The following is an 11,411-nucleotide window of genomic DNA, read 5'->3' as shown; positions in this document are numbered from 1 at the left end:
CTGATCCTCATGAAATTTTCTGGGTTCTTTTGGATTTTCCTGGACCCCCAGGTCCCTCTTGGACCCTCCTGAAGGTCTCCTGGAGTACCCTGGGACCACTTGCAATCCCCTGGGTCCTCCTCAGACCCTCCGAGGCCCCCAACTTACCAGCCTGGCATTGTGTGGGCAATGATGCAGGCTTTGCTAGATGCCCTCTGCCTACTGAGACATCAGGGCCAGGAGGGCGGAGATTTGACTGTCCTTACACACAGCAGGTGCTCAGTAGTGACAGGGACGGGCCTTGCCCTGCTGTGTGTCATCTGACAGAGGATGGGCAGAGGCCCATGGCTCACCCCTGCTGGAGCTGCCCTAACTCTGGGGACTTCCGAGACCCCATGCTCCCCCAGCAGCCACCTCCCTCCAAGCAGGCGGACAGCAGAGTTGGCAGTGCCAGGCTTTGGCCCGCCCCGGGGCAGATGTGTGTTACAGCTGAAGGGGGACCTTTTATGTTCACCCTAGGAAGATGTCAGGCTGGGCAGGTCGCCAGAGCTCAGGGAGGAGATAGGCCAGGCCGCCAGGGCACCCTCCCTGTCTGGCTGAGGGACAGCACCTCCCTTAGCCCTCTGGTCACAAAGGATGCTGGGACTTGGAGCTTGGCCCCTTCTTTGAGCCTCAAGGTCTTGGGCACTGGTCTCTACCCACAGCTTCCACCCTGAGCCAGGGTTTCATGGGTGAGCTCGGGCCAGTTGGGCCTCCAGGACTCTTCATACCCGCTGACAACTTGCCTGGCCAGAGTGCTCTGTGTTTATCCATTTAGTTGACCGATTCTCAGTGCCTGACCCAGGGGCCAGGGATTCAGAATAGGGCTGATGGCCAGGCAGAGGAGACTGACAATAAATACAACAAACATGACATCTGGCAAATTCTACTGTCCACTAGGAGCTGGGAAGCACTGCGTAAACTCATGACAGCAGAGGGGTGAGGAAGGCGCAAGCAATGTCCACGGCCCCAGCAAAGTCCCTGCGGCTCCATCCTACCAGGTGGTGTGAGGAGCGCCAAGACCTAGGGCCCAAGGGTGCGAGATGAGGCTGGGGACCAGGGAGCTTTTATTGTTTTTGTTTTGTTTTTGGTACCAGGCATCAAACTCGGGACCTTCTGCTTGTGAGGCAGGTGGCTGAACCACTGAGCTAAATCCCTGGCTCCTGACCAGGGAGCTTTGAATGCTGGCCTGATAACTTCCATCACCTGTGCAAGAGACCCCAACACCCTGCCCATCTCTGGCCCTGGCCCCCCCATTCTAGGGTCAGACCTGCTCCCTGTAGACCTTGACCTACTGGCCACCCCAAAGCCCCCTCTCCACCCTTCCCAACGGCAACCTCAGAGCAGGTCCAGGTCGGAAGCCAGATGGAAGCTCGTAGGATGTGGGGTCCTGTAAGACCCCAGACAACAGAACTAGGTTGGCTAGGAGGCCCACTGGGGCACCCAGCAAACATCTGGGCATCTGTGCCTGGCGGGACTGGGACCCCAGGTTACTGCCAACGAAAGGGTGGTGTGGGAGCCGGTGTGTCTCACCCGTCTCTCAGCCACACGCAGTCATCTGTGCAGGCCGCTGCCTGGGTGGCGGGTGACAGATAAGGCTGGCTGTCATACCCCTCCTGAGTCTGTTTCCCCAGCACCTGCACAATGGGGACAGGGGCTCTGCTACTGTTGATTTGAGGTTGGCACAGTTCTTTTCCCAGAACCCTGCTGGGGAGAGGCTGCCAATGCCTGGGGAATCCCCTCCTCTGGCCCTCAGCCATGTTCTCTGGGGCCAGGGGACCTCCAGTCTCCGTTGTGTGAGCTTGGGCAGGTTACTGTCCCTTTCATGGCCTCAATGACCCCCTCCCAGGATGGAGAGGATGAGGCAGGGGCAGGAGCAGAAGCCAGCAGCCAGCTGCCAGGCCCACATGGAGTCGGCCCCACGAATGAGGCCTTGTTCCTTCAAAGGCTGTTCCAGCCTTGCCCCTGTGCCCACTGGGGACCGAGACTCCTGAATCCCATGGTTCCCAGAGACCCCTGCCTGCCATTTCCTGAGTGTCATAAGAGCCTGATAACCTCATCGAATGTTTTCCCATCTCACGTATGGGGAAACTGAGGCAGAGTTCAGTAAGCTGCCAGTACCCAGGACAGGTGAAGGATGCATGCTAAGACAGGTGCTCGCTAAAAGCATGTTGTGCGGAAATCTGCTGCTAGGAGGGTGCACAAAGTGTGGAGGGGGTTCCCCTCATTGGCTATGTACCACTATGCAAAGGACGGGGAGCCCTCTCAGTGTACCCCTTCTCTGTGGGGAACTCAGCCCGCTGAGGCCTGGCTGCCCCTGGAAGCACTCCACTCCCAGGATGGAGGATCCAGGTGGCCCCCAGGCTCCCCACCCCACAGCGACCTTACTCTTGGCAGGGGATGAGGCAGAAAGTAGGTGGGGAGACCCCCTCAAGACAGCACCAAGCAGAAAGGGGGAGCATCCCCACTCCCCAGCAGTCTGCCCCATGGGCCTCCAAGCTGGTGGCCTTCACTCCTGGGTCCCGAAAGGTCACAAAGGTCACTGAGGTTTATGTGCATGGTGCCATTCCCCTCACACACACAAGGTCACAGCCAGGCGGGTGGGGACTATGTATCCAGCTGCAGGGGCCCAGAGGACAGGTAGGCGTGGCCCTGAGGCTGGGCTAGGTGTCCTTGAGAGCCCCCACCCCAAACCCCGGGCCCCTAGCTCGGCCCTTGGAGTAGCCGCCTTGTGGCGAGTGCACAACGCCCTCTAGTGGCAGCCCAGGACAGGGCAGGGCCCCACCCGGCTGCATTATCCGGGTACCCTGAGAACTGGTGTGGGGCCTCCTCCCAGGGCTGTGGCCTGGGGCAGATGTGGGTTTCTTTGGCTTTTTTGGCATAAAAAATGCTGGATTACCCCACTCATTGAAAAATGCAAATTTCCATCCAGGCATAGTGGAATATGCATGGGATCCCAGCACCTTGGGAGGCTGACACAAGTTCACAAGTTTGAGTTGAACTGGGGAAACTTAGCAAGACATGGTCTCAAAACAAAAAAAAAAGAAAGAAAAAGAGGGCTGAGGATGTAGCTCAGCGCAAACGCCCTGGGTTCAATGGGGCGGGGGGGGCACTTCCTGCTTGATCCTTTCTTCCTGAGCCATTAGCTGACAGACACCAATCCCCTGGCCAGGCCAGCTGACAGTCCAGCATTCTGCCCTATCCAGGAAGGGACCCTGTGGGGTCTCCTGAGGCCCAGGGCTGTCCAATTCCCCCAGGACCTGCATCCATGGTGACCTCCACCTTTGGGCCCTTTCTAGGCTGTGCACAGGGTACCCTCTAGGGCCCAGGGTTGTCTGCTCTACCCCAGCACTGCCTTTCTGTGGTTTCTGGGCTCAGCCTCTTCCTGAGGGACCCACAACACAGCCAGGGCTCTGGCTGCTCAAGCCCCTGGGCCTCCAACCTCCCTGGACCCCATGGGCTGTGGGGGAGTCCACAGAAGATCAAAGCAGGCTCAGAGGGAGACAACAAGTAGCTCCTAGACCCAGCAGATCCTGAGAGGTTCTGATCTGGCTTCCAGCTGCTCCTGCCCAGCCTGGCCTGTGACCCTAACTTTCACCCTCCCCGGGTCACCCAGACCAACCTGGCTCAAACTGAGGTTGGGACATCGGCCCGAGCCCCAGCCCCAGCCCCAGCCCCAGCCCACAGCCCTTCCACTGCAGCCACAGCCCAGGGCAGACACCAGATCAGGTGGGCTTAGTCTTTATTGTGCAGGGGTGGGATGGGAGGGGTCCCCGTGTGCCCAACACTGGAGAAGGGGCTGCTGTCCCTGGGATAGCAGGTAGCTCTGCAGTCCCACACCCTGGGGACTGGACATCAGGAGAGAAATGGAGTCCTCTCCACCAAGAGGTCACAGACAGACTGTGACCTTCAGGAAAGAATAGCGAAAGCACAGGGGACCAGAGACAGCGCTGGCTTCAGACAGGCTGGTGGCACAGGCTGCACCCTCCTGAGCTGCAAGCGGCCAGGGACCCAGGGGACTTGAGACACCTCTTGGGGACGCGCCAACTCCCTGGCACTCATGATGCATTTAAAAAGGAGAAAAACAAAACCTAAGGAACAAAATTCTGTACGTAGAAAACCCTAGTTCAGTTAAAACTAAAAAAAATCCAATATGGAGCTCTACAGTGGGTTTGCTGTTGCTGCGTGGGTTTTCTGAGGTGAGTGGGTCTGGCGCTTTGCCAGCAGGGGACGGACTCCTGCGGGAGACGGGAGACGGGGACCTGACCCGGGCCACTGTGCCGCTCAGGTGGCGTTCCTCTGGCGGACGTTCTTGCCTTTGTCGTTCACGTGGGGCGCGTTGCCTTTCCTGAGGACACAGGGCAGGGGCTCAGCATGTGGTGGTGCCTGGGCCTGGCACTGACCACTGGTAGTCAGAGGACAGAGGAGACTCCCCAACCCCCAAGGGCCAGGACTTACAGAGGTACGGACCCTGCGTCGTCATCTGTGGAGGAGAGGAGGTGTCAGGCAGGCCTGGTGCCCACAGGGCCTTTGGGAAGGAGCGTGTGCTGGGAAGCCCCCCACCTTGGGAAGTGGCAGCGCAAGGCCACGCCCAGCACAGGCCACGCCCAGCTGCATGCACGCAGCCCACAGGCTGGGGAGCCAGCCTCGCCATGCAGCTGCTGCCCAGGCTGCGGAGGGGCCCCTTACCGTGGAGGACACCGGTTGCGGCCGAGAGGAAGGAGAAAGGGTGGTGAGCCCATGGAGAGCAGACCCCAGCTGTCCCCCACCCCGAGAGCCTCACCTAGCCACTCACCATCCAGGGGCTCATCTGGCTTCCGCCGCTTCTCATAGATGAAGATGATGGTGACCAGCACCAGCACCTCTGCCACAATGCCCAGGAAGGGCCAAAGTGCAGCCAGGTGGCTGCGCACACGCAAGGTAATGGTGGCGTGGCTGGTGCCCTCTACATTGGTGCCGTTGCAGGCGTAGGTGCCAGGGTCGAGAGTCATGTCCAGCTCCTTGATGCGAAGCTCCGACCTGGCCCCTGAGGAGCTCACGAAGAACTTGCTCTGGGAGTCGTTGGTGATGACCTGACAGGGGCCTTGTCAGCACCTGGGAAGGGACAGGGCCATGGCCCCAGCCTCACCCCTCCCTGGACCTGTGGCCTCACCTGGTAGCTGGAGTCAACCACCTTGTACCAGACCCAGGTGTCAATGGGGGGGTAGGAGTCGGACTTGCAGACCAGTGTGACTGTCTCCCCCTCACTGGCGTGCTCGGACTTCCTGGTGGCCTTGATCACCGGGGGCCCTGGGGGTGGAGCAGGAGAGACCTGACACCCTGCAGAGCCGCTCCCCTCACTCCGATGCCACACACAAGGAGCGGGCTCCTGGGTCCCCTGCCCTGCCCATCTCCAGGCCACAGCACTCACCAGGCACTGTGACTGCGGCCCTGCCCAGAGCCTCCTCGGGCAGGAAGACACAGAAGTACTCGCCCATGCTGCCCTCCTTGTTCATCCTGCAATGGGGCAGTGGCTGTGAGCCTGGTCCTCCCGGGAGGCTACACATGGCCTGGGTTTTACCCTCCTGCAGGTGAGGGGGCCCTGTCCCAGTGAATGAGCAGCCCCCTCAGCCTGCCCTGCCCTGCACCCTGGCAGTGGAACTAGGAAATGGCCCTGTGCTCCCCTTGGGAATTCCAGCCCAGACCAAGGCGTCCACGTTCTGCTCTTCCGTGACAGCACAGAGCTGCAAGGATCCCTACCAGACCCAAGGCTCCCTAGGGCTCCTGGCCGTGCCTGCTGCCACCCCACTCACTGGTATTCGGTGTGCAGGTCGGGCAGTTCGTCTTCCTTCAGCACCTTGCCATCCCTCAGCCACTGGTGCCCCGTGACAGCGATGTCACTGTGGTTCATGAGGCAGGTCAGGTACACCTTGGAGCCAATGTCATTCACAGTGGTCGTGATGGGGCCCACTGGGAACCACAGGCAAGACAGAGATGAGCACAGGATGGAGAGGGCCTCGCCTGCAGGATGCCCAGGTCCCCTTGGCCCTGCCACAACAGGGTGGGCAAAGAGGGCCCCATCCAAGTGGGGCCTGTCCTTGAGGATGCCAAGAACACCCCGAAACCCTCTGTGAGGACAGAAGACCATCTGCGGGAGGGGCCCCGGCCGGCGGGCTAGGACTCCTTTCCAGGACAGAGCCGGGGACCCTCAGCAAACCTCCTGCTCAGCTGCCCGAAACCCTCAGGAGTCCAAACCTGAACACCAAGTGCTAGAGGCCAGAAGCACCACTGAGCCGAGACACCACTCAAGTGGCAGACCCCACAGCCACTGGACACACGCAGGGGGGGACAGGTCATCAATGAGGGGTGCAGAGTGGACAGACGGAGCAGGATGGGCGGACGGGTGGAGCAGGAAGGCAGGGCCTTTGGCTCCTGCCCAGGCTGTGCTCCTGCCTCCAGGTCAGAGTCCTGGGCTGGGCTGGGCTGGGCTGGGCGGAGAGCTGGGCTAGGGCATCTGGGTTCTACCAAGCAGGAGCCAGGGCGGATGGCACGAGAGGGAAACTGAGGCAGCTGACCCAGCCACTCACATTCAAGGACCACCACGCTTGCCTGGGTGTGGACCCATTTTACTCTGGGTGCCCAGGTCAGGTAGTTACGGTTGGGGTCCTTGCTGGCGAAGCACTCATATGTGCCCGCGTCCTTGGCGGTGAGGCCCTCGATGGACACGGTGCTGGCCGCATGCTGGTGGTAGGCGGCGTGGATGTGGACATGGTCCTGCTGGGCACCGTCCCAGAGCAGGAGCAGGAGTTGCTGGCCTGGTTCCCTTCAAACCACCACTGGATCTCGGGGATAGGGCTGCCAACCACCTCGCAGTGCAGCTAGATGCTGCCCCCTGCCCGCCCCTTCTGGGACAGTGGGCCTGTGAGAAAGCCAGCTACGGGAGAGGGTCAGGGCCGTCATCCTTGGGTGGCCGAGCTTCCTCTGAGCTCCCAGGGAGGAGTGCCCAGGGAGCCAGGTGGCTGCTGTGCATAGGGGAGCCCGAGGCAGGGACAGCGTCCCTACCCAGGGCCGGAGTCCTCAGTGGGGACACAGACTGATAGCAACTGAGACCATGGATGGCTCCAAACAAAGCACAGGACTGGGTGGGACAGTGACCCTGGCCCGAGGGTCCAGCCCATCAGAGCCTCCAACCCCCATCATCCTGACTGGGAACTCTGGTCCCAGCCAGCAGGCACAGCCCGAATTACACTGGAGCCCTTCCCCGATCATATGGGAGATGCTGCCCGTGTGCAGGTTCCTCCATCCACAGAGGGCCAGGCCAGCAGTGGGGCACAGTAACCCTCTAACTCCAGAAGGGTAGGTGATCCTCCAGCCCTCACAGCAGGCTCCCCTCTCAAGCCAAACCTCAGAATCACCCCGGGAATCTCTGATGAAGGGCCCACAGGGGTGGGGCCCAATAGCAGGTGTGGCCAGGTGAAGGGTGCTGGCTTGGGACACAGGGTCACAGAACTGCAGAGGGGCAGGGGATACTCAGACACCTTGTGGCAGCTGTTGGCAGGGCTGGCCCAGCGGCAGGCGGGTTCCCACACCTGTGTGCATGAGGACATGCACCTGCAGACTCATGTGTGCACATGCTCAGCTCAAAGAGGAAGAGGATCAGGTTGCAGCCTGTCTGCAGACTGACACACGCACAGCGCATGCTCAGCTCTGAGTAGGGAGCAAGTCACTGCCCAGGGCCTGAGGCTATTGGCTCTGGAGCAGGGGTGGTGCCTGCCCCAAGGGTCCCAGGATAGGGCCTAACGCCTGCCCACCTGAGTGGACCATGGCACACAGGGCAGGCCAAGACACTTGGCAGCCACTTCTGGTGGTCCCTTTTGACAAGGGATCTCCTAGTAACCTACATTTCCTGGGACTGGGGTCCCTCTGTCTACTCCAGGCAACCAGAACTCAGGGGTGGTAGGAAGTGAGGGAGAGGCCGAAACCCCTTCTCACTCCTATGTGCCCGCTTGTCTTACAGCCTGGGAGCAGGACAGGCTCCCCATATGTGGGCTCAGCGTCACTTCTTCAGGGGACCAGGGCAGCAGCCACTCTCGCCTTGGCAGGTCCTGTCCCAGCTGCCCCCTGCCACCTCCACTTGCAGTGAGGGCTCAGCTGCCAAGGGCAGGTGCACCTTGTCCACACTCCCTCTCCAAACAGCTTCAGACACATAATGCTGTGGCCCCTGACAGGGTTGGTGCTGCCTGCAGGGGTGGCATTAAAATTTCACAGGGCCAGGATGTTGGCAAAGCAACCCCCAAGAGCTCAGGACGAGGGGAGCAGCTGAGCCATTGCCACCCTGGAGAAGTCCAGACTCTCCTGGCCACATGATTGCGGCCCACACCCTCCAGAAGTGACCTTCATCTAAAAACAGCCCTCCTCCTGTCCACTCACAGCCAGTTGGGGCACAGGGCCAGCTGGCTGCGGGGTCAACAAGCCTGCACTGCCTAGGCGGGTGTCCGAGGTGAGGGGCTCCCTCCGGAGGGTGTGGCCTGCACCTACCCTCGCCATGGAGATAGGAGTAACAAAGCATTCTGGGACGTGAGCCATAGATAGTCACCTCTCTCACCTGGGTGGAGCCCACCCATAGCAAATCGGTGCCCCCATCCTGGATTGCCAGCTTGGGGGGCCCCACCCCAGCAGAGGCCCCTTGGGGGACTCTTTGGGCAGGCTGCCTGTCAGGAGAGGCAACCATGGTCACGCTTTGCCCAGAGGGCCTGGAAGACCATGGAGCTTGGGTTGGGTCCACCTCTGTGGCCCAGCATGGGAGAGGCCTAGGTTCCATGACTAGTACCCCCCTCTCCACACATACACGCACGCGCATGAGCGCACACACGTGTAAACACACACACGAGCACCCAGGCCCTCAGATTGTTGACTCTCTCCATGGGTAGGACAGAAAGTGCTGAGGAAAACAAGCACAAATGCCCCAGACCAACTGGGACACTTCCCACCCATGCAGGCTCTGCCTGGCATGGCCGTGTGGCTGCACAGGGAAGGGCTGGGGGATCTGACCTGAGGCTGAGCCTGCTGTTGGCAGAAACCCTGTTCAGGCTCTGCACAAGACAAAGATTCTCTACCCACAGGGCCGGGGATCTAGCTCAGTGGTTCCGGCACCTGCCTCTCAAGTGCAAGGTCCTGAGTTCGATCCCCGGTACCAAAAAACAACAACAACAACAAAAAAGATTCTCTACCCACAAAACCCAGGGTGGCCGTGGGGCCACCAGGGCCTTCCCCAGTGAGGAGTGGCTTATCTTCTGCCTTCACCTTGCCAGGGGCTTCTATCTGTGCCACCCCAGAACCTGCCTCTTGCCAGGCCCAGGACACTCCCAGGGAAGAGCTTGATGGGGCCCTGTCAATTTTGAGGGCTGGGAAATGTTAAAGTGGGTCAGGAACAGCCCCTTCCCTGGGGCCTGCAGTCCACTCTTCAGTCCGAGACAGCCACTGTGACCTTCTCTCTCCAGCAGAGCCTTAGACCCTCTGCCCTTTGTCCCCTACATGGTTGTCACTATAAATCTTTAAACCAGAAACAAATGAGGTTTTTAATAAAGGAAGAAATCCCCCCCGCCCCAGCACAAGAGCACAGTCTTGCCTGTCCCTGGAAAACACTCCTCTGTAACCTCGGCCAGAGTCCACTCCCCACACATGGCCCCATGGGCAGCACCAACCCCAAATGCCCTGAGTCTTCAAGATCAACCGTGCTTACTGCTCTGGCCAGGAAGCCCAAGCGACCTTGCTGTGACCTTGAACACTGGACTCCTTGGGCCTCAGTTTCCTCACCTATAAATGGAGCAGGGGGGCCGGGGATTTAGCTCAGTGGTTTCACTGCCTGCTGCGCAAGTGCAAGGACCCGAGTTCGATCCCCAGTACCAAAAAAAAAAAAGCAGGTGGCCATGAAGCCATCTCACACCTTCCTCCCTACATCGGGCAAAATCAGAGGTTTGTGCCAGGCGAGGGAGCCCCTGAGGGCGTGTGGAAGAACAGAGCTCCACCAGAAGGAGCCAAATCCCATCAAGAATGATAATCGCCCCAGGCTGGTTTCTAACACAACAGCCATTGTCCAGGCGCCTGAGGGAAGGTGTCACATGTGGGGGCAGGGGGCTCTCTCATCCTGGCACTGCCCAGGTCCTCCTCAGGTATCCTTCCCAGGCCCTGTGGGGTCCAGTCTGTGGGGGCCCAGGCTGAGGGGCCTAGGACCAGCCCCAAGGCCTGGGTCCAACCCAGGGGTTTCCTCAAGCCCCCAAGCTTGGGCTTCCCTTCTCCTGGCCACCAATGCCCCTAGTGCCCTCATTCAGGGGTCAGGCTAGGCCCTTGACCAGGGATACCCCTCATCTAGGCCACAGAAAATCAAGGACAACACCTCCTATACACCCACATACCGCGGCAGGGATATCTGGGGGGTGCCTGGGGTCAGCCTTGGTTTGGATTCCCCCCAACTTGTGCACACCACCCCCAAGCACTGCCACCCCCAGAACTCCCCAGGGTCACCTCTCCCCTCCAGGTGCAGTCCAGACTGGGAGCTTCTCACCCTGGCGGCCTCCAAGTGGGAAACCCCAAGGGGATGACTCCCCTTCACCCTGTCCCCCTTCCTTTCAGAGACCCCCAGGCCCACGGCGCTCCTTAGCCTGCAAGCTCAGCTCAGCCTAGATAAGGTTCACCAAACTCAGGGTCATCACCCGCAGGCACCGATGACTTCTCAGGATAAACTTTCACCCCCCAAACACACTCTTATGTCGATGGGGTGGGGACCTCAGGCAGCAGCCTCCTCCACTCCTGGGTCCCTAGGGCCTCCATAATCCTCAGAGACGCTGTTGTCCCCCTGGGCAATGTGGTCCCTTCAGAAGCTCCAGGATAATCTCCCACCCAGTCTCTCAGGGTGGGGACCCTCAAAGCGATGAACCCCTAACACCCCGTCCCTCCAAGACCCCCAAACCTCAGGGACGTCGCCCCAGGCACACCCGCGCCCCCAAACCTCTAGGATCATCCTTCAGCTCCATTCTCCCAGACGAGGACCCCACCCCCCGCTCCTCTCCCACCCCCATCTCCTCGGGCATCGACCCCTTCCACCTCTGACCTCGCGGAGACCCCCCAAGGCCCGGACGCCCCTCCAGGCTTCCTCATCGGGCCCGGCGACCTCGGCCCGCTCCTTACCCGCCGCGGAGGTGCCCTGGACGTCCAGCAGCACGAGGCCCAGCGCCAAAAGCAGCGCAGCCGCCATGTCACCCGTCTGTCCCCGCGCCACTCGCCGCGCCCGTCCCCGATGCTGCGCTATAAGAAGAGCAGGCTTCGGCGGGGCGCGCGCACGCAGGCAACGTACCGGGGCGGGACGCCCAGAGCACGCAGGACCCCCCACGTCCTGCGCATGCGTACTTAAGCAC

At 60.6% G+C, this 11,411-nt stretch overlaps 1 protein-coding gene across 1 annotated transcript; it reads right to left on the bottom strand.

Annotated features, from left to right (window-relative positions):
- Nucleotides 1-3,743: 3,743 nt before the first annotated feature.
- On the bottom strand, nt 3,744-11,327 carry Bsg (basigin (Ok blood group)). Its single transcript, XM_004866019.4, is given in 9 exon segments — nt 3,744-4,366; nt 4,477-4,501; nt 4,814-5,090; nt 5,171-5,307; nt 5,429-5,514; nt 5,811-5,967; nt 6,585-6,794; nt 6,797-6,931; nt 11,185-11,327. Coding segments are annotated over 9 exon segments (1,158 nt in total). The 5' UTR covers nt 11,252-11,327; the 3' UTR covers nt 3,744-4,302.
- Nucleotides 11,328-11,411: the final 84 nt, after the last annotated feature.

This window comes from Heterocephalus glaber, unplaced genomic scaffold, assembly GCF_053883595.1.
Source record: "Heterocephalus glaber isolate CG9 unplaced genomic scaffold, H.glaber_assembly_v1.0 deba00001760, whole genome shotgun sequence".
Classification (NCBI taxonomy): Eukaryota; Metazoa; Chordata; class Mammalia; order Rodentia; family Bathyergidae; genus Heterocephalus; species Heterocephalus glaber.
Note: the sequence above shows the minus strand (reverse complement) of the source record. Positions and strands in the feature narration are given on the sequence as shown.